The 23,578-nt window shown below is 41.6% G+C and overlaps 1 protein-coding gene across 5 annotated transcripts in view; it reads left to right on the top strand.

Moving 5' to 3' along the window:
* Nucleotides 1-20,375, top strand: part of LOC101465137 (uncharacterized) — a 312,892-nt gene extending 292,517 nt beyond the window's left edge. For 3 of the 5 annotated variants that reach the window (XM_076890789.1, XM_014413966.3, XM_076890790.1), the window contains 7 exons: nt 1,975-2,012; nt 7,629-7,749; nt 9,970-10,082; nt 10,436-10,484; nt 14,698-14,828; nt 18,445-18,855; nt 18,959-20,375. In XM_076890789.1, coding sequence (XP_076746904.1) covers nt 1,975-2,012; nt 7,629-7,749; nt 9,970-10,082; nt 10,436-10,484; nt 14,698-14,828; nt 18,445-18,855; nt 18,959-19,333 — 1,238 coding nt within the window. In that variant the 3' untranslated portion in view covers nt 19,334-20,375. The remainder of the gene's footprint in view (nt 1-1,974; nt 2,013-7,628; nt 7,750-9,969; nt 10,083-10,435; nt 10,485-14,697; nt 14,829-18,444; nt 18,856-18,958) is intronic. The other 2 variants (XM_012917235.4, XM_023155390.3) reach the window with 2 other exon arrangements.
* Nucleotides 20,376-23,578: the final 3,203 nt, after the last annotated feature.

The following is a 23,578-nucleotide window of genomic DNA, read 5'->3' as shown; positions in this document are numbered from 1 at the left end:
TTTCCTTGAAACTGACACTGGTTTAAGACAAGTGTTGGTATCAGAATTGATTGTATTCAGATAAGGTATTCAACAAGTGTAGTAAACTTAGAATCTGGAATACTGAACCTGGTATGTTTAACCTAACAGAAGGCTTTCAGGCAGACCGTGGACATGCACACTCTTTTAAATCATCCAGCACACAGAGGTGCAGGGCTGCAGTCCTTTCAGTGTCTGAATTGAGTTCTGAGGCACAAAGGGCAGCTATTCACCAGGCAGTGATGGACTTCACACTAGCCTTTATGTCCTCAGTGGCAGGCAGAGAGAGAGAGAGTGGAGGGGGGTTGGAAAGAAAAAAGTTTTGAGGAATATGTGCAATACAAAACAGAGAGATTGTTTGGAGGGCAGGAGCATGGATTGTGTAACATTTTATTAGAATATATTAATACATTTGATCAGCGTGAGCACAAGATTTCTGTGAGATATTTGTATTGTTCCCAGAAGTAGTGTCCTTTTAGATCTGTTGTAGTATTTTAGAGAAAGGCTCAGAGAACATGGTGCAGCCTCAACAGGTGTCAGCAGGTGCTAAAGCAGCATTACGGTTGTTTTTACATTAAAAGAATCTAAAAGAATTACATACAAATGCATGCACTATTTAGAAATAATATCTGTTTTGTTTCTTTGAAAAGAAAAAAATTATCTCTGAGTTTTAAGAAAATCATGCCAAACCAGAGCAAGGGTCCTGTGTAGAAATCTTATCATATGCTCTAAGTGTCTTGATATTTCTACCAGTTTAATTGGGACTGTATCTGTCAGAAAATTCGTAGTGTGTCTCATTCGATATGAAGACTGAGCACAGAGTGTGAACCTGTGACCATCGTGATTCTGATTTATTTGACCTCATGTCTAATCTGTGATGTATCCATCCATCCATTTTCTTACGCTTAACCAATTCAGGGTCACGGGGGTATAACTGGAGCTTATGCCTGCTGTCATGGGGCTAATAGCAGGACACGCCCTGGACAGGTCACCAGTCTATTGCAGGGCTAACACAGAGAGACAGACAACCATTTGTGCTCGCATTCACACTTTTTGCAGTTTAAAATTGACAGTTTTCGAACTGTTGGAGGAACCCACACATTTGTAGGATCCTTGTTCTTTGAAATCTCTGAAAGACCTATGTGCCCTGTTGTGTACGCCTAAATGTTGGTGTGTGTGTGTGTGTGTGTGTGTGTGTGTGTGTGTGTGTGTGTGTAATTTCCCACTTACACTATAAATGCTAAAAAGTTCATAAAACATATTCACAAATGATGCTGTGCAAACATGCATGTTGTTTATCATTATCATATTATTATTATTGTGATTATTATTATTATTTTTTATTATTATACACTTTCACTAAGTCTAACATATTGTAATTGGCCTTACACTCCCATCCTGCATTCCTTCCCCTGGGGAACCCAGTCCAGAGTGAGTGATTCAGTTAACATTACTACATTAGAGCTGTCCATCCATCCGGTCTGCTTTTCCAAACACATTCATCCCAGTCCTAGTTAAAACACTGGGGGATCTCCAACACTCCACCTTTATATACCCCCACCCCCAAAGTCTTTTATGATGTCCATAAAATGGAAGAGTGCAGCTTTACTTGAACTAATAATATCTGAGCTTACAGGGCTGTGATTGATGATCTTTAAAGCCAGCCCGATCGGTCTCATCTTTCTTCAGATTTTTATCACTGACTTGTTTGCAGTCATGTGCAATCACAAGCACCGGGAGAGGTAACAAGTGCTTGATGTATGATACTTGAGCCACTTTTGTCAGCTGCGCATTTCCCTTCTCTCCCTTCGTTTTTTTTTTCTTTTATCTTTTTCTTTTCTATTTTAACCTCAGTTTTCTATATTTGTTGCCTCGCTTGAGTTGTGGACTGTTTGGTTTACTCTGTTCTCTCTTCCTCACGCTGTCTTTCTCTCTCTCACTTGTTTTTTTTTTCAGATGGTGGGAATGTCTTCTCCTGGGGGATGGGGCAAGAGGTAAGCCAAACATTTTTCCACTTTTGGTCCTGTTGGGATTGGCAGACTTAGAACTGGACTCCACGCTTTTTTGTTCATGTCATGTTCTCTTTGTGTCATTTTAACTTTGTCCTGTTTTGAGATAATTGGAGAAAATTGTAGATTAAAACATTTTTGTCTCCAAGCGCTCCATTTGAGCACTTAATATACTTTATGGTGTGCCAAGAATGCACATCTATTTAAATTCTATAAATCACCTTTATAGGCTCTGCTGTTTGTCCATTTCGACTCCTCTGCTTCACATAGGCAGAACAGGAAATCCTTTTTATGGGACCCTCTGATGTTTATATATGAGCATACCCCTTCAAATGTGCATAGCCAAAAGTATGTGTATGTGTGTACGTGTGTTAGCTGGCCCCATCCTACTCCTCTTTTAGATAAAAAAATCCCACCTGTCACTAAGGATTGTTCTGGCCTTTTATTTAAGATGTTCTTTAAAGAGCTGCATCATTACACAGCCCTCAGACAAAGCCCACAGAGTATAAAACCTAGGCCTACCTCAATCTCTCTCTTCCCATCTCTCACTTGTTCTTTTTCCTCTTGGCTCTGGTGTTTATCTGTGGGGATGTTTGAAACCATGGCCAAAATGCGATCGTGTTTACAATGTGACAGGATGAGGCTTTGCCAGGACAGTGAAACAAACATGTAGGTGAAGGTTAGGGAGGCGGCGCAATAAAAATGTTAGACATCAGCTTTGACGTGTGCCTGGCTTCTGCACTACATTCTTACATTGCAGGATGGCTCCTAGTCTAACTACACTCATTGGGTTTTCATAAGCATTGTAATGCCTTTATAAGTTTAAGTTAGTCTCTGCAAGGACACAATGTTTTTCTTTCCTCCATGATGTTCTTTCTCTCGTCGAGTGTCCTCCCTCACTCATCCTCTACTGCTTCTTTCCCTTCCATTTTTCCCTACTCTTCTTCCATCTCTTCTATCTTCCTCTTCTCTCTTCTGTCTTGGAGCCATTCTGATGATTGATTGTTTCTCTGTGTAGTCTGACAGGATGTAGCACACTCTCGGCCCCTGGGGCCCCCGACAGACTGCACCACCTGATTAAGTCTCCCCCTGTAATCAGCCGCATAGTGCCACACCAAAACCACTCCCGTCAACACATTAAAAAAAATCAGAAAGGTTCCACCTTCTGAGAGATAACACTTTGTTTTTTTGCACAGGAAGAAGTGAAATGAGGGGACATCTTAAACTTTTTTTCTTTAGTAGGCTGATATCTTCTCTCTGGGGCTTAAAGGCTCTTATGTATCAGTAGAAGCAGAAAAAATGAAAAAAACAAAAGGTCTTAAACTTAATAAAGTTCTCTTGCCTTACCAAGGTAAACCCAGACAGCTATAACCCTTTTAAGGGTAGTAATAGTATTACAGATAGAAATCTCATTGTTTTCCTCCTATTGAAACTAAAAGACAGACGGCCTGCTTGGTATCACATGATTGAGGTGAGAAGGAATTTGAATGATGTCAGAGAGCAGGTGCCAGAGCCAGAATCAATCTGCTAACAGAATAACGGTGGTAGCAAATAAGCGTCAAGGCAAGTAGAGAGCTAAAATTGATATATCATTCATTTTGTGGAAGAAACCATTGCTTTGACATACACCCCATTCTTTGGATTAAATAAATAACAACCGAACCCAGTGTAACTTATTTCATGACCCTAATGCAGGAAAATACAGAAAATCTACATTTTAAAGCCTTGTGCTGTTTCCTGATATCAATTGTGCAATAGCAGGGTCAACTGACTTAATTCCTTAAGTTCAACAACCTAATCAAGCCTTGTAGGAGTCTTTCTACAGCTTGATGGCTGCCGTCACCTCCAGTGTACACCATCTGGTTCAGGGGTTGCTGTCATGACGGACACCAACCATCCTGCAGCCCCCGTCTCTGTGCAGTGGAGGCACAGAACGTGGTCCACTCTGATTCAGTGTCCCCAAGCTTTCTTGGACTGCTGTTCTGCAGGAGCATTGAAAAGCTCCTCTGCCTGACGAGCACACCCTCATTATGCATTTTGGTACATTAGGGTTGTCCAGCATCCTACTGGACCACCTGATCCAACCTCACCAGGTGGGGAGCAGTTAACAGCTCAGTTCCTCCCTTCGCCCAAGTGTCCAAGACACATGACTATAGTTCTGATGATACAGTTACAAAATCGATCACCTACCTCTGACCTAGGGCTTTCTTGTGCCAAGTGCATTTAGGAAAACCCTTTTGCCCTAACATGGTGTTTGTAATGGATAAACTGTGGTTAACAAGCCCAACAACAAAACGCCCCTCAGGTTTAGATTGAGCAGGCCATTCCTCCCAGTCACAGGCCCCCAGGTCACTGTTATTCCCTACATCCTCTATGGCAGTGTAGTGCTGGGCTGGGCCACCTTCCAGCATCATGCCTAGGAACTCCAAGAAGGTTGAATACTCTGAACTCTCATTCAACACATAAGCGCTAACACCCATTCCCCAACCTTAATGGTGTAGGGAAACAACCCTCTTAACGTGCAGGCACCAAACGAGAGGAGATGAGAATGAGATGAGTTGCAAATTACAGAACATTATTACCAATGATTTTAAAAACTTTAAAAATCCTTTAAAGAATTGTTTTTTTTGGGCAAAATTGAGAATTACAACAGAAAAGTAATGTATAGCTCCAGATCAGTGTGGCTATTTAGCCTGTCTACTGCAATCCTTTATATATTGTAATGAGGGTGACTCATCCAACATAGTAAATAATAAACAAGCCATCCTTATGGTGGTAGAAGCCCTGGGCCTTGTTCCAACACAGTTCAGGCCTCATCGAACCTTGGGCCTATTCCAAATTGATGCTAATACAGTTTGGGATTCAGCTGTAAACTGAACCTTTTTCATTCTATAGATCTGCAGGTCCTTCCCTGCACGGAAGTGTGTGAAAGTGGAGGAGTTTGTTTGTGCATTAGTGTGTGTTCATGCATGCTTGTGTAGTGTGCGTTTATGTATTCTCATTCCCTCAAATGTATGTGTACATAGTGTAAGCATCTTTGCCTGTGGGTGTGTTTGGTATTTTCACCATGCTCACATTTATATCTGTCTATGTTTTTCTTTTCCCTTCCTGCTAATGCCATCAGTACACACATTGTGACTGATGATAGTCGTTGCCACACTCTGATGCTCTACTGCTTAATGTCCTTTTTGTTTATTAATTAACTGCAGGACATACAGGCTGAGAGACACCTATTGATTCTACTGCTGCATTAATTGATTTTGTGCTTCACTAGTCATATTGTTGCTGCAAGATCATTACGAGGCCTCTGTGTTGTCTTTGTGGTGGCGCATTATGTGTTGACATACTGTGTTGTTTTTAGTTTTGTGGGTAAAGTGTTGACTGTGGTTGTCATTTTGAATGGATATGTCTTTATTTTTCTTGTATGATAGAGAATTCAGAACAAGTGGGTGCTGCAATACCCTGACAACCAAAGCCCAAGAATGCACAAATGTCACAAAAATAGTTGTACATTTTATGCATTTTTGCAGTCACAATTAAAAACGTCTTTTGATTGCTTTTGCCATTAGCAAATTACCTGTGTTTTGCATGAAGACAATGACAAGTCTACAAACACTCATCAAGTGCTCACTAAGTGGTTGTGAAACCGTGTGAGTCCCATGCAAACCATTAATGGAGACAGTTGGTTATCTAAAACTAAATTCAAAGTTGCACCATTGAAACATGTTGGTTTCAGCAGGAAATGCTTTTACTGTGTAACTTTTTTGAGTTACACTTTCACTTAGAGGTTAATTAATGAGTGTTTGCAGATGAGACGGCATCTTCCATGTAAACTGTGGGTAACTAAAGCAATTTGCTAGTGATCAAAGCAATCACAAGGTTTTCTTTTTTTTTAGTGCATCATTCCTCTTGCAGAAGACACATTTTTGCCATAGGTAGCAGAGGTTGCCAGAGGGTCACCAACTGGTCTATAGGCCAGTGTGGCTAACTTCTTTTCTTTCATGCCATATGTCCTGTACCTAATTTGTTCTACAATGTCTTTGTACTTATTAAGTGAAAAACACAGGGAAACAAGTCCTGCAGCATGTTCTCCAGTTGTAGCTACATAAATTCTAAAGCAGCAATCTGAGCTGAATTCTCTGATAAACATAAGAAACACAATAGCATGTGCTCTAATTACTGTGAAAGGAATTGAATTTGTTCATTAAACCGATAACTCAAATGAAGTATAAATTAAATCTTGTGATTTTGTCAGCTTCATATACATGCATGTTTGCAATAAACACAATAAACCTGGATTGTACTGTAGAAAGTTGGCTGACATCTAAAATGAGGTGAGAGTGTTCTCCGATATAGAGCAGTGTTATTCTATTATTGAAACAAACACATTGTAGTGTTTGTGTGTATCTGACTGCCAAAGGTTCCCTAGTGAGTCTGACCGGGGGGTTACAGTGTAACCAAAGCATCTGTCTCCTGCTCACCATCCAGATCAGCCAGTTCAGCTTGACTGGGCCCAGTTGTCTTGGTTTCATACTGACGACTGTCTGGGAAAGGTCTGTCTGGGGTTCAAGTACATTAAAGTCATCCGTTCCCCTCCCACTGCGCCCCAACACAGATGGCTCCAGATGCAGCTGGCACAGCATGGAGCAGCACCTGACAGTGCTCATTCACTCAGACACACAAAAATACACTTAAACAAGTACAAACACATGCAGACGCACAAACAGGTACGGACACATGTGTTCACTTAGTGCACCTAAATGCAAGTAAGCTTTCACAGGCACACTCTGATGGAAGCACAATGACATTCACACCTTAAATACTTAGATGCACACACTCACAGCAGGAACATATGCTGCCACGCATCTACAAATCCTCACAGTAGCGCGCATATGAATAACCAATTAAAGACTCCGATTACTGCATGGCGCACACATAGACTCAAAAGTAACCCATACATATTGTGCTCACTTTCAAACATATGCCAGGGCATGCCGATGTGCACAGTGCAGAAAGCCTTTATCTCTGCAGGAGCGGAGAGGAGCAGGGCAACTGACAGGAGTCAAACTGAACACCCTCACAATGTGTAACAAACAGAAAGATGTAAATTAGGAACAAAGCCTTCTTTTGTACTGTGGGAGATGCTATGGCTATTAAGGCTCTGTGCTGGATAGGGGTGGTAAATGAAACATAAAAAGAAGTAGACTTATGAATGATGAAAAAAATGCTGTGTGCTTTTTTTTAAATAGTGCTTCCTCCTTAGAGACAGCGATTTGAACCAAGATGAATTGCCTGTTGCCCATCTCATTTATGCAGTACACAGCAGATATTATAACAGTGCTTTACAGGAATGCGCTCATGACACTCAGCAGGTGATCTACAAGTCCTCTTTGACAAATATAACAACCATCTTTTCATTTTTGCAATGGCAGGGCAGCATGATTTAACAGATGAAAGATAGACTTACTGCTGCCTGCAAAATGGTAAAATTATAGGAATAGTTAAATAGTGACACATCCTATCTGTAAGCAGTGAAATGGCTTTTGTTTTAATGTTTATTCTACTTCTGTAACTTACACTGTATCGCTATTTTACTTGCAGGGACAGCTTGGACTCGGAGAGGACAGACTGCACGTATCGACTCCTAGCCTTCTCAACTCTTCACAGCTTTCTGAGGTCTCGCAGATACGAGCTGGGGACAGCTACAGTGCAGCTGTCACAGGTGAGCCAGACATCCAAAATGCAATAGAAGACCACTGTTTGATCCTATCTTTCCTGCGGCTGTATTATTTTGGCCTGAAAGCATTAAGTCCAATTAAATAACATTACTTAACTAAAACCCTCAATGTCTAATTGTCACTGCAAATATCTCTCATTGTGATTAAAAAGTCCTAAAAGTTGTATTCACTCTACGTAATATATAAAAACCACTTATTAACTTGAAACCCTTATTTTCCCAGTAGTACCCCTCACTGTGGCTTTGAGCCATGCAAATTTTTCATCTACATTATTTCGTTGAGTTTTAATTAACACAACAAGGATTCAGTGTCCTCAAATGACATCACTCGGAGCACAAATTCAACCTCATTAGCTCTCAATATCTCTTAAGCCAAATGAAACTGCACAGCACTGCACCCAGTTTCAGCTTCTTCCGTTAGGTGATATACAAAATGAATTGATTTGTTATTCAAGTAGTTATCCCTAAACTACCCCACTCAGATCTCAGACTGCCGCCATAGCAACTGAGAGATAAGGAGGCACACCAAGCAAATGTCATCTTTCCCTCTGGCCTGGTCGTCTTTACTGTAATTCCTGAAAAGCTGAAACTCTTTGCTAAGTTTGAAAACAGGTAGCGCTAGATCATTTCTTAACTCATCTCTTATTCGTTATTTTCTCACGTGCCGCTGCTGGGAACCATGTGCTCGCTTTTACATTTACACCACTGCAAAGTGTCAGGCAACTGCTTCTTCTTCAGCAGGAATTAAAGCGGTTACATGGCCAACGTAACATCTTCTGCATAAAGAGAAAAGGCAGTGTAATTGTTTCAAGTGAAAGGCACATTTACATGCTACTGCTATGCTGCAACATTCAGAGAAAAGAATTGCCTATTGTTGAACGGAGACGTTTGCTGGCACTGCGTGCACGGTTTCACTAGAAATGCCACCGGATCATTAAATGAGCTGCACTCACCATATATTAAGTTTGTTCCATTTGAATTCTTGGCTCTCTGAAGACCATTTGGCACATGAGGCCATACCTGCCTGTGGTACAGTTATGTCTTTAAGTGATCTATAAAATGTTATTATTTAAAACAAGTGCTTTATGGATTGCTTACGAGACATGCTTAGCACATGATTGATCTGACCTTTCACAGACTGTCGTTCGTACGGAAAACATCAGCCTTAACCTTTTTTAGCCGGATTACTCTGCCAGAGTCTCGGTAAACGTGTCTGCGTGTTTGTATTTTGTGTGTATGTACATGTATGTGTTAGTGCTGCATCTGTTGTAAAATGCCATCCAGAAATGCCTGTCTCATATGCTTTTATAAGGTTTGCTTCACTGAGATGAAAATAATACATTACTGATTGATTGATTGATCAATCATGTGTGAAAGGGTATCTGCGTCTGCATGTGTGTGCGTGCGAGCGTGTGTGTGTGTGTGTGCATGCCTGTGTGCGTGTGTGCCAAGGCTATGTACAGCTTGATGCAGAATAGAGATTGATGGAGGCTTGCCGTGAGGAGGATACTCAGTTATCTCCTTGTAATTAAAATCCACCTCATAAAGATTATTGACTCCCCCACCACACAAACCAGCAGGCTCCCTCGCTTGGCAGGGTTTGCAAAGCGCTTCTTAAAAAATGAAAAATAGCATATTAAGCAGCACATATTTCCCATTTATGCGGAACATTTAGATGTGGTTAAGTTATCGTAATGTGCAATAAAACCTGGATGTGAAATTTGTAATCCACTTTGGAAAATTGCTTACTATATTGCTTTAACATCCCCTGAAAGAGCTTTTGAGATGTGTGTGCCAGGTTTATTGTACGCCATAATTTAAAAGTCCTCAATGCAGGCAGTAAATATAAATTTATTAGTGGTGGGTTTAAAAAGCCAGACTGAGTTAGTATGAGTGGATGCTGGAGTGTTTGCAGTAGGTGAGCACATATTATGTATATGTTTTTTTTCAATAGGTGCCAACTGAGAATGTGTTCTCTCCATTCAGTGGTGAGGGAAGAAAGTTGATCTCATGTGCACGTGTGCGTGTGGTAAAAATGTGATCAGGGACTGATGTTTAGGAGCAGCTAATACACTAGTTAGAATGAGAAACAAAAAGTCTGTAAGGTCATTTCATTTTTCATATTTTATTTCCCTTGTGGCACAGTGAAATTGCATGTGTTCTGGTCTATCTTCAGAACTTTTGCCTCTTTTTTGCTCTCTTTAGCAGGTGGAGATCTGCTTCTCTGGGGTCAGATCCCCTGTGTTTCCCGGGTCACATATCATGCAGGCCCCAAAGGGCTCTCGACCCCCCAGCCTTTTCCACTAGCTGGCCGAAAGGTGCGTTTGTGCCTCAAGGTTTTCAGAGAAATGATTTTTATCTGGATATTTGTAAGTTCTTAAAAGGTAAGTCCACACTGCATTGCTTTCCATTGATTTAGAAGTTACACTTCCTGCAGGCTTACATTATGACCTCATCTTGCACAAAGAGCTGTAGATCAGTGCTATATTAAGTATGAAAATATGTAGCAAAGGTCTTAGGCATCTTTGTGAGTCTCATTTCTCACTGTCTTATCCTTTTATACAAATTTACAACATCAAGTAATTTTTGGGGAAAAACGTCAAAGCTAAGCTATGTCTTTGGAATTTTTGCACTACTTTAAAATTTAAAAACATTTGATTTTTTTTCGCAGGTGATCAGTGTTGCCTGTGGTGCATGGCACATCATGGCTCTCACCACAAGTGAGTAACCCGTCATCATTCCCAAAGATTCATGTCTCTCCGTTTAATTGATCTTGGGGCAGTTAGACTGCGTCACTAAAGATAAACCAGTCAACCTCAGGTATTTCCTCTCCGCACTGGTTTCCTCATCCTTTTCTCCAAATGATGTCTTGTTCCTCCTCAAAGCCCCTCCTCACTCACTTTCTCACTCATCGAACCATAATTCACTTCAGAGGGAAGCATCATTAATGCACAGTAGGACCCAGCAGCTTGATGTGTGCTAATTATATTGTGTGTTTTACACGCTGAATGACTTTTGCTTAGTCAGTGATGAGCTCAGTCTCTGGTAATTGTTTTTTGGATTTGATGAGTTTATAAAAGCCTGTCTGTGAGTGCGTATCTGGGCATGTTGCTCGTGTGCTTGTCCGTTCATGTATGTGTTAGTAAACATGTGGATGGCGAGACTTTACTCATAGAAATCCACATTTATGTGTGCCTGTGCTTGAGCAGTCTTGTATTAAGGCCATGTGCCTAGATGCACAGCCTACTCTGTTTTTTACACATAGCCAGAAAGCCAAGATTATTATTCAGCTCTGCACATTATACGCTTCTGTGAACTTAATAATGATTAGCAAACAGTCAAAACCTCGAGATCGTTCTGACACATTAAAACTACATGCAGTTTTAAACTCTGCCATTCCAGCCTAACACTTTGACATGCGCATTCAACCATGACACTACACTCCATTACTTGCTTGCATTCTTCACAACCAATGTGATCCTTTTTAGTACTGTACATCAGTCGGTGCTATAGCAGCCTTTGGCTAATCACACTGATTGGAGGTGTCCTTTGGCTCACCTGGGGGCTTCCAATCCTATTAGGCCAACAGTCCTGAGCCTAGCGTACCCAGCAGCCGCTCGTGTTTGATCACTGGTGCTTAGAGCCCACACTTGTCCTCTTATGTTGGTGTTAAGGCATGGAGGAGAGGAGCAGCAGGGTGGGGTTTGGAGGGGGTTAAAATGTGATCTCCTTAACTCTCTAGGGGGGCAGAGGGGAGCTCAGTGCCCCACCTCCCTCACTGACACTCCTCTGCGCCTCCAGCTGGAGCTGGTCTTTAAACTTCTGATGTCATATGAAAAGCGGAACACTGCAAAGTTTTTTTTCAGGCAAAAGAGAAAGAGATGGAGGGACCGAAAGAGTGAAAGATTGAAAGAAGCACACTGTGAAGAGACGGTTGACTGTATGTGTCTATCTTTTTGAGAGTGTAAGACGTTTAGAGGTTCACTCAAATTTCTCACATCACTCCCCTCCTCCCCTCTCCTTTCTTAATCTTTCTTTTTCTCCCTCTGCACACCTGAGCTGATTCCACCAGGCCTGTCACCTCTGTCTACCTTCTTCCTAGCTGTACCACATACATTACCTCCCCTCCATCACTTCTTCTCTCTGCCTTCTTTCTGACTGCTATTTTCCTTCACTACATGCCCATCACTGTGTCTCTCTTGTGGCTCTCCCTCTTCTCTCCCCCTGCTGCCCCCCACCCCCCACCGCGACTCTCTTCTTCCCTGGGCCAAGAGCGCCCAAGAAGAGCCATGTGTTTCCAAAGTGGACTGGATGGGAAATCGAAGCAGGGCTTCTGTGTTTATCAAGCCACAGCTCCGTCACCTTGCTCCTACTCCCGTCTGGAGGCCCCGGCAAATTGGTGACAGCAACAACAACAACCCTGCAGCACACATGCCCCCTTTTCCCATGTGCACATCCATACACGCAGTTACACACTCGCACACACACGCACGCACACATGCACACAGCATAGCACCTTGGCCTGTTTAGTTTTATTGCTGGTGTCAGGTGAGGAGGTGGAGGTAGGAGTGCTGTCTAATGTTCAGCTCACACACACACACAGATACACTCACACACAGCTATTTCCACCCCTGCCGACACCTTGGCTAACAAGACCTGTGAACTGCAGTGACAGAACTCCAAGACTTGTCAGAGTCCCACTCATTTAATGCCAAGACCCGGCCCCAGCTCTAACCCATCACAGTTTCTGTATGCACACCAAGCCACATTAGGCTGCACAATGATATACAGGGTGTGAGTCTGTACTACTACTACTACTGCTACTTCAGGTTAATATTGTTTAAGTAATACCTTTACTAGTGATATGTATGGTAATTCTTTTTTATTATTATTAAATCAACGGTGTAGTATAATATCAGTGTCGAGGTGAAATGTGTCATGGTTTCGTTTAACTTTACCTTCAGCCTGCACCTCATTACAGTGATGTGCATCATGATTTCTTTCATCTATAAATGTTTAAATGTTTGCTATTACTCTTGCCTGTCTAGTTGCATGTGTGACAGTACAGTAATGTGTCTGTAAACCTGCTGTACCCACAGGCATCTTTATCTGGAGCATCTAATAGTCTTGGGTCATTACAAGTAGTTTTGCATGGAACACTGCCCCTTTTGTTGCATGTGTACAGGATGCTTTCTGCTCAATATCTTTTTCAGTGCCCCCTTTCTTTGCTTTGACGTTATCGTGTAAGTGGAGAATAAAAGAGAGTTGACTTTGGTTAGAGCCCTGCACGGCCTTGCTACCTTGGAAATTAACTACACAAACAATGCCTTGCCATTGTGCCTAAGCACTTACAACTATGCCATTTAAGAGAGTATTGATCTACCCAATGCAGGGTCAATCATTGGATCAATGGTGTGTGGGTTGGTTGGCTCGAAGGCTGTTTGACTGCATGAATGAATGGATGGTTGGATAAGGAATGAATAGGCGGTTGCATAATGAATGGATGGATGGATGAATATATGGATTGATTCATGGGTAGACTTAAAGATGGATGCATGGAGGGCACCGGTGTCGGGTCTGCACAGAGATGAACTTGTATAGTTCTGAAGATGTTACTTGCTTGCTGTATTTTGTGTAAGACTCACTTCTGTCCTGTACACCTGCCACCATTAAACACAGCCTGACATTTACTGCAGGTTGAAGTTGATTTGTTGTGAATCCTCCGCGAAGAAGCATTTCTTAACATGAAGTGATTGGGTTTTTTTTAGTTATTGCTGATTGGGGCAATTTTATATTTAAGCCCAGTAGGTATAGTAGATAACTACCTCCTATTTACCAAAATTTTTGCTTACCTGGATGCAATATTAAGCTGAAATCCGTCAAGTAGTATTACTGAAACTGAAGAGTGAGAGACTGAGAGATATAAATTAAAAAGCAGTCATTGTCATTAGCATGTTCTTGGTGGATTGTTGTGATGTGTTTACACCAGGGTTGATTGACCTAGTTACCCAGCCCCTGGCAGCATACGATGGAGAAATGAAGATAATGCAACACAAGGGAGAGAGTTATGTTGCTTTATTATTCTTATATGTGAGGCACTTGTGAGTCTGTGCACCCACATGCACAAACTCACACACACATGCACGCACGCACACTGAAGTGATGATCAGGCGCTAAGGGGTCGCGCCTTGTGACAAAGTAAAAAAAAAAGAAGAGCTTATTTAAAATTCTGTAAGAGATGTCAATTGTGCCCTCTGCATATTTCTATGGAAAATTTGTAAATAGATCCTTTGTAAATAGCTTCTCCTTTGCCAATCACCCTGTCTGCTCTGTGCACAGCAGCATTAAAAATTGATCCTTAGCAGCACCAGGGTGAAATGCTAACATTGCTGCCAAATGACTGATTAAAAAGAAAAACCTTTAATCTTTGCTTAAAAGTGTCTACTGCCTTGGCATGCCTTTCCCTGTGCTCCTCTATCTTCCAACGCTGTGAAGGGAAGGAGGGGGTCGCCGTGGGGGAAACGGGGTCACGCTTCATGTAGAGTCAGCACTGTACAGTGATATAGCTCTAGAGGTGAGGGATTTCACTAAGAGGAGATCCAGGAATCAACATGTATTGCTGTCTTCTGAATTTAACCTTAAGCCAGAGGTTAAAAACACATTTGAGCTTTCCACAACAGGAGCTGAGTGTGCTGTGGCACTCCTGCTAATGGCATGTAGAAAAAAGAATTGTTTCTTCCAACTTAACTATTCAGGTTAACAAAAAAAAAATCACTGGGGCTCTAAAGTTTGACACTTCATTTAGCAGCACAGAATTAGAAACTGACGCCCAGCTTCTCTATATGATGACTACAGAACATACACATGCAGTTTTGGAACATAAAAAGGTATTATAACGTATATTGAAATTGCTGAGAGGTGTTTGTGCTTCAGAGAGCAGAAAGAAGAACAGACAGTGTGCTCACCCAGAAACTCAAACTCACTTCAGAGACCTTCCTCACTTCAGAGACCTTGTCAGAAAACCCTCACCAATAGAGCACACAGAGAAAGAAAACACGGCACAGGTAAGATAAACATATCTCTTCTTTCTTGCACTACAGCCTTTTTATTGACTTACATACTGTAAAGCTAAATCTAACTGACTCGCTAACCCAACAGCTCCCTATCTCTTGCCGTGGATTTTTCCTGAGTGATATCTTTCTCTTCCACACTCCCTGCCCCTGCCTGCCTTGTTGACATCCTCATCGTCCGTCCATCATTTGCTGCTCAAATCTGCTTTGCATTTAATAGTTTCAGTTTCTTTATGCATGGTGTAAATGAACATATCAGTAGTTTATGATATATATATATATATATATAGGCATACATGGAACGCCATAACCAAGTGGCCGGCATAGTGTACAGGAACATCTGTGCCGAGTATAACCTGGAAGTCCCGAGGTCAAAATGGGAGATGCCCCCAAGGGTGGTGGAGAATGACCGAGCTAAGATCCTGTGGGACTTCCAGATACAGACGGACAAAATGGTGGTGGCTAACCAACCGGACATAGTGGTGGTAGACAAACAGAAGAAGACGGCCGTAGTGATCGATGTAGCGGTTCCGAATGACAGCAATATCAGGAAGAAGGAACACGAGAAGCTGGAGAAATACCAAGGGCTCAGAGAAGAGCTCGAGAGGATGTGGAGGGTGAAGGTAACGGTGGTCCCCGTGGTAATCGGAGCACTAGGTGCGGTGACTCCCAAGCTAGGCGAGTGGCTCCAGCAGATCCCGGGAACAACATCGGAGATCTCTGTCCAGAAGAGCGCAGTCCTGGGAACAGCTAAGATACTGCGCAGGACCCTCAAGCTCCCAGGCCTCTGGTAGAGGACCCGAGCTTGAAGGATAAACCGCCCGCAGGGGCGTGCTGGGTGTTATATATATATATATATATATATATATATATATATATATATATATATATATATGTATATATGTGGAGAGAGAGAGAGGGGGAGAGACATAATGTATATACTATGGATACAATAGAGCAAGTTTTACTTAAGTAGGCAGCACAGTTGTGAAAACATCAGAGTGAATATATATTCACTTACCTCTCAGAATATCAGTGAAGGCCACTAAACTGTCACGCAAAGCCACACACACACACACACACACACACACACACACACACACACACACACACACTTCCACCCCTCCCCGTCTCTCTGTCATTCAGGTGTTTACTGTCATTCATACTCAGGGTTTTGTATAATCCTCTCACCACACCTGAGTGCTCCCCACTCAGTGTCACTGGATTTACTCTCTCTCACCCCCCTTGCTCACTTCCCCTCTCCTCGAGCGCGCAGCCTTTTTCATTTTGCATCGCAGTCATTCTTTTACACATGCTGTCATTTCTTATGTAAATAACCACAGATAAAAAGACAGTAACAGACATTTTAAGATTTACACACACCGCTCAGCGCGTATGTTTTCAGTCATCCCCTCTCATCAGCCAGTTTGTTTGTAGAAGTGTCTTTGCCTGTAGCCATAAATTAGGGGTTGTGATTTAACTCATTGAGACAAAAGAGAAAGACAATGAAACATGCATAAAACAAATGATGTGGAGAAGGTGAGGGAAAGGGAGAGCGAGGGAGAGAGGAGAGAGGCGAGGAGGGTGTACTGAAGGCAGAAATGGGCCAGTATGTATTTCTGCTCTACTTTCACTTCGGGAAGGCTTCATTAAGAAGTCTGTTTCCAGAGCACAGCGGAATCTTTACGCACGTACATGTGTGTGCGCGCACAGGAGTGTGCATATATTCGTAGTTTAGTGTGTTTCAGAGCCCATGCACATCCATGTGCATATATGTGTGCATGCACATAACATTATTTGTGTGTTCAGTGAGAGAGATCTCCTAAATTATTTACACCCAGAACTCTCTAATTGGTATCAAGTTTTTAAATGGGGTCAAATGAGCAGTTCCATGCTGCTTTCTCTTGCCTTAAGTCTGTATCATTACATCTGGAGCTACAGTGCAGCTATTTCAATGAACTTGAACGTCTAAATGCTGTATTTGCCTATTGACTGGGGCTCTACTCTCAGACTGGAGAAATACGCTGCATCAGGCTCATTCAGGCCAGCTCTGTTCTAGGATGCCCTCTGGACCCAGTGGAGGTGGTGAGTGACAGGAGAACGGCGGCTAAGCTGTCATCCCTGTTGGACAACGTCTTCCACCCCATGCAGCAGACTGTGACAGCACTGAGCAGCTCCTTCAGTGGGAGACTGCGGCACCCACGGTGTGGGACGGAGAGATTTCGCAGGTCTTTCCTCCCCACTGCTGTCAGACTCCACAACAAAGACTTTAACTGAACAAACACACACATCCACACATGTGCAATAACACTAAGTGCAATAATCTTTTCTGGCATCGTTGTATTTTTACTCAGTTGTATATAGCATTCGTATTCTATTTTTATCTTATTGTATATTTTTATTCTATTTTATTCTACTGTATATAGTATATTATTTTATTCTATTCTGTACAGCTGTGTACTGTATTTATTCTTATTGTATTCTAATTTTTGCGTCATAACTTTTGCACTGTCCACTTCCTGCTGTGACAAAACAAATTTCCCACGTGTGGGACTAATAAAGGTTATCTTATCTTATCTTTAGAGGAGGGAATGTAACTGTATTTTTCCACCGTCTGATAGAGCTGTTTTAGTCCATCTACTCATGTATGTTACTCTGTAAATGTTCTGTAAGAAATTTGTTGAGGCATAAACATTAAAAAAAGAGGTGCACACTCACAAACACACACTCAAAGCCTTAGGCAGGGCACAGAGATGGTATTAGATTTAAGCCCTCTAATAAAGCCAATTAGAATTACACTGCGCACTGATGAAGGCAACCTTTCCAGGGACATTCTCTCACCTCCATATATACACATCTAAGGCATGCAGCATGCACATGCACATACACACATCAGCTAAATATTTAACATTGCCAAATACCTCTTTGTTATAAAGGGATTAGATACAGTTTGTCCAATGCACCATGTTTGGCCTCAGTGTTGTTTTAACAGGCATTTCTAGAAACTTAATTTGCTTTCCTGAATCAGCTTTCCCCTCCCAGTTTTATGTCAGGGCGGGAAGTGTTCCTGGCAGTGATGATCTTTTACTGGGCAGAGGTACTGCCGCACTGGCACAGATGTGCTCCAGGGTCTCTCAGTACAGAAAGAGTAAGCTGAAACTTAAATTGTCAAAATAATAAAGGGATTAGTGACTGTAATGTGATTGCTGAATTTTAAAATGTAGTCCATTATAGCAGAATGACAAAAAACAATAAAGTAACCACATTAGTAATGCCATAGTAATGCATACATTACTTCCAAACATGAAGAACATTACACTGGCTTCCCAGAAATGTGCACAACACTAAGTTTCACAAGTCTGGAAGATTTGGATGAATTGACAGAACACAAGGTGTTAGTCTATATTTTTTTAAGTGACTCAAACAAGTGTTCATAAATGAGCACATTGTTGACTGCAATACATGTTATATGACAAAGATAAATATTGATGTCTATTGCTGAAATTCTCTGTTTCCTATAAGTTTACTCTACAATGAAACTGACTGTACAATATTACTACCCATATCATAGTAAAAACAACTTAAAAGATTGTGTGTATCCACCTGACAGGGCTCCAGACATGTCAAACACAAACTGGTTCAAGGTTCGGAAAGTCCAGAAGGCTTTGAGGAGCAAGAGACAGATGAAGAAAGTGAAAGTGCAGAGGAAAAAGAAAGACATGAACAAAAACCATACACAGATGAGGCAATGTCTGCAACAGAAACGGATGGGACAGGAAGTGGCCACTCATCAATCAAATCCAAGCAGGGGGATGATACAGAGGGTTGTCAGACAGCAGTGCGGTTTGAGCCAAGGAGCAGAACATGCAGAAATAGTCAAGGCAGTCTTCACGTAGTCTTCACTACACTGCATCTTTTACCTAGGTCAGACGGCAAGCAATGCAGGCCCACTGCTGGCACTCTCCCCCAGCTATCAAAGGGACAACAAGCTCAAAGCAGAATTTCATCTGGGGCTCAAAAGGTGAGTTATTTATATAGTCATCACAAACAAAACTACAACTCCAGTTTTTCCAGTTTGTCACAATATATTGTACTTATATTTTCATAAATCTTTATCTTTTCAGAGAAGATCATATCTGACCAAATCAGTCCAAAAATCTGAAGGCGGCAGCAGCATTTTGCAGAGCCCCGAGCTCAGGCCTGCACCCAGACCTCCTGTGAAGTGTCCTGGAACTCAATTTGTAACCTCTTGTCACCATCCAAGAACGGGACCACACAGTGGCCTTAAGTCTTCCATTTACAGATCTTCTTCAATCTCTAGCTCTGGACAGCAAGTTCACACATTCCCTTCCTCCCATTTGAGATTGCAGGTTGAAACCTCTCTTTCTCAAACTCCTCCTTCATCTAAGCCATTTAAAAAGTGCTCTGCAAACAGAAGACAAGCTTTTTCCTTTGGCATTACTCCAAGAATTCACAGGTCTACTTCTGCCCACCAGTGAACCAAGTGAATATGTATGCAACTTTTTTTTGTTATCCTAAACATGTATATTTCTTAACCAAAAGCCGCAAAAAAAATCACTGGCTATGGAATTGTGCTCTCTGTTATCTACTTGATAATGGATGTAAAGCTAAATATTTTTGCTTGCAAAAACAACCTTCTGCTCTGGAGGAGCTCTCCAAAACAGAGTCCAGATGAGCATTAATAGGGTCCAATTTACCCCTGTGATCACACATTCTGATTTGGCAAGTACGTTCCTCCGATAAGCCATCTCAGTCAACAACACTCCTGAAACTTGACCTTATTTGAAGGCATTAGACTTTTGTCTAATGCCCTACAGTCAAAACCGTGTGTAGAAAATGCTGAGACCTTGAATCACATCATTTCAACAGAACTTGAGAAGGTTGTTTCTTACCCTACACACTGCGCCACATTCATTTTAATGCTTACAGTATGTTGTTTATTAAAGACATAACGCCTTCTCGGATCTTGGCCTCTTGTAAGACATTTTCACGGTGAGGCATTTTCATGGCTGTCCGTCTCTTCGGTATGAGTCACATGTGTTTGCCACTGTGGCTCTTTTCAGTTTGAGGAAATTGATTTGTTGCACAGATAATGTGAGCTTGCTCTTTGTCTTTGTTGTCTTGTTTCATGTCTGTCAGTGTGTCCTTTAATATTGTGGTATGCAAACTGGATCTTTAACTAAATGCTTAGTGCAAAACCTTTTATCATCCACCTTTAAAAACACCTGTCTGTCATGTAACAAGTTGGCTTTTTTTTTTTTAGTTGTATTCAGTTATTGTAAGTTGTGATTTTTGTTGTAACAAGAAATTGTTTGTAAGGAAAGGGTTTGTTAGTTTTAATTGCCACTCCTGGGTTGCGTTTTTTTTGTTAATTTTTTTGTTTGTTTGTTTTTTCTTTACCTATGTTCTAACATGAGAAGTTTTGTTTTGTATTCAATTTTGTATTCAATTCTTCTTCTTTTTTTTTCCATAAACTGTATCCACAATCACTCAATAAAAATATTTTGAGAAATGTTGTAAGACATTGTATAGTATTTGGCTTTTACTGGAAAATTAGACAAATACATGCAAAGTTCATTATTTCTTTGAAAAAGTGCTTAATACATTTACTATACCACTGCAAATTTGGTGCGCCCAAGCAAAGGTATGTAAAGGAATGGTAATGTTCGAGACTGACAAGTAAAATTTAAAAAGTGCCTTTAAATTGAGTCTTAAATTTGTTTCCAAGTAACAAGCCCAGCAACTACTTGCAGGAAGGCAGCACTGATGGCATTGAGACATCCACCCACGTCTCTCTTCCACTCCCTACGGTTTGTTTTGGTGTGAGTTAGTGCTGATTGTGTGTGTATCACGTCTTTGCCCTGCGAGACTCCTGCCAATCGATTCAAGGTGAGACCTGTCGATTAAACACCCTGACCGGTGCTCTCTACCTAACCCCGGGGTGATTCAATCCCACCCCTTATACACACGCATGCGCGCGCGCACACACGTACACACCCACTTCACCTGTCATCCATCAATACCTCCATCAGGGCCTCTATTGATCCCCTCCATCCAGCCTCTTCACCCCACGCAGTACAACATCAGGGCCAGGATGACGTTGGTGCAGGTTTAATTTTTGGCAGATTTACAATAAAGCTCAAGTTATTATTTAACTCTTCCAGCTGCGGTGTGCTCTTTGATTTAGCACCCTGGGAGAAGATGAGTTACAGCTGACACTGAGAATCTGCTGGGGCTGGAATGGTAGGCACCCGGTTCATAACTCAGCCGCCGAATGTGTAGTTAGTCAATCACTTGATCTGTAATCACAAATGCTGCCAGAAATTACATGAGTGATGAGCTGTAATAAAAGCACTTACTTTTCCTGCTCTGTCTCTTAAGTGTTATTGGCAGACCCCTCTCTCCCAGGAGGCCATGGCTGTGAAACAAAATCCCGATATAAACTGCCTCATTGGTCCCTGCCTCACGCGCTGTCTCTGTGGCGTACTGTATGTGTGTATGTGACTGTATGTGAGTGTGTGTTAATGCAGAGTGCTTCCACCACAGTGTAATACAAAGCTCTTTTTGACAGTCTTTCTTCAACTTTTAGATTGCCTTGCTTCAGGACAAATGATCCTCACTCCAGTAAAGACAGTCATGCTCGTCTCTATCATTTATAATCTCTACTGTCGGCAGAGATGCAAAGACACTCGCTCACAATGACTGTTTTTAAATAGGCCTGGCACTATTAATTGTTAAATAAAACACTATTTAAATTTACTTCTAGACAAGTTGCTATGCAGTAGTTTAATATTATAGTAAAACTTTCCCAACCCTGAATTTGATCTCAGCCAACCGTGTACTCACAGTTTATATTACATTAACAACATGACCTTACGTACAGTAATCAAAACATGTCAGGGCCAAGACTCAAACCTTTCTTTGACAGTCTGTGACTCCCAGCTCAGTAGCCTTTAGCAGGAGTTCATGCACGACAGTTTTATTGATACAGACCTCTGTAATAATTACACAGCGTCTCGCATGCACTATTGATCAGGCCTATTGATAAAGTCATATTTTACTGTAAAGGTCTGTTGATTTGATGCATTACAGCATAAATCTGTCCTCACAAGCAGTTGAGCTGGAAATCCGACTGCAGAGTGACGGATGCTCTCACAGATAAGCACACGCAGGGCTGTTTATATCCATTGTTTGATTGAGGTTGGGTGACATAAGTTTAAGATAGTGATGTAATGATATTCATATCTTTAGTCCAACCGCATGAATAGACGATCACACAGAGACGACAAGTGAGATCTGCCTTCCAGTCCAGCTCATATGATGTGATATATAAGCGAGGGTGTTTATAGAGTCACTGCTCCATCTTATCATGATTTGTGTTGTCAGCAGGGGCTGGATCTGCATGACGTTAATAGATTCTGATGTGGTTCAAATGCCCCATGGTGAATGTGAAATAGAGATGAATGTGACAGATCGCACAGGACTTGTCCTGTATATAAACGGCCTTTGGAAATGTTCTCACAGGGAAGGAAGGATGGTGTAAATGCTGGAGTGTGGGGGAACGCCAATGCTGGTATTAAAATGGTAAGAATGCGATCCTCACAGCTGACCTGTAAGTCGAAACAAGGAAGAAATGCAGGTGATTTTTTTTCCAAGAAAAATCATCAGATTGGTTTGCTATAAGGTTTACTGTTATTAAAAGAATCTTTGGCATCCTGAACCTGCAAACACCCTGAACTGTACACTAATGGAGAACTAAATGTAAAGTGTCAAGTAATATGCACTGGTGTTGCGCATTATCACCCTTTGATCTTCCCATGGAAAAATATAATATGTGTAATAAGGGAAAAAAGCAAATTTATTACCATTGGAGGAAAGGAAAATAGATCTTTATGGTCCAGGTTAAAAAGCAGCTTACTAGACCATGTTTCCGTTTTGGCCGGCAGTTCAAAAGCATGTTTTCTTTTCGAATTTTTCTCTGGCCGGATTCTGAATCACTTGGGGGCAGTTCGCAAAAGGCTGTGGTGCACCATTGCCGGGCTGGTTTTCACATTTAAAGAGCCAAAGATACATGGGGAACATGTTCACGTTCAAAAGGCCTACAAAACTCTAAAAGCTGGGATATTGAGTTAATTGCTGGCCCAGTCAAAGCAAGGCTGCTGCTGCAAAATGCGGTGTACAGCCTCGCTGTAGAAGAGGACAGAGGAGTGAAAACTGCTCCTAATTACCAATGATTTGCTGGATAAGCATGTGACCTGCTACAACATGAGCAATTTTAAATGACCTGGAATCTTAATGACAGTAAACAAAACTCATGAAAAACAGGCTATAAAAACGAAAAAGGGATGGCAGTTATTTCTAAAAGGGGTTTAGAAATATATAGTGGCTGAAATAAAAATAAAGATTTTTATAAAATAGCAGATTAGAGTGTTTTTGGCTTCATTCGAGGACTTCTATTGTGCATGGTTGTTACAGCATCAAATCTACCAACGGAATTGGTACAAAACTAAAGCACACCACTGACTTTGAACACTACTTTTGTACCACAGCTGTCTGAAATGCTAATATATAGTCTTGTGGAATAGCAACAATACCTCCAGTGTGTTCCCCAGAGCTGGAGGGAGGAGGCAAGACAAGACAAAGACAGTTTTTAATCCGAGCAGGAAGCATACAGTGGCGATTCACTGTGAAATGGTGAGTGATATGACTGAGTAGTGTATTTA

The sequence above is a fragment of the Maylandia zebra genome, linkage group LG12 (assembly GCF_041146795.1).
Source record: "Maylandia zebra isolate NMK-2024a linkage group LG12, Mzebra_GT3a, whole genome shotgun sequence".
Taxonomy (NCBI): Eukaryota; Metazoa; Chordata; class Actinopteri; order Cichliformes; family Cichlidae; genus Maylandia; species Maylandia zebra.
Note: the sequence above shows the minus strand (reverse complement) of the source record. Positions and strands in the feature narration are given on the sequence as shown.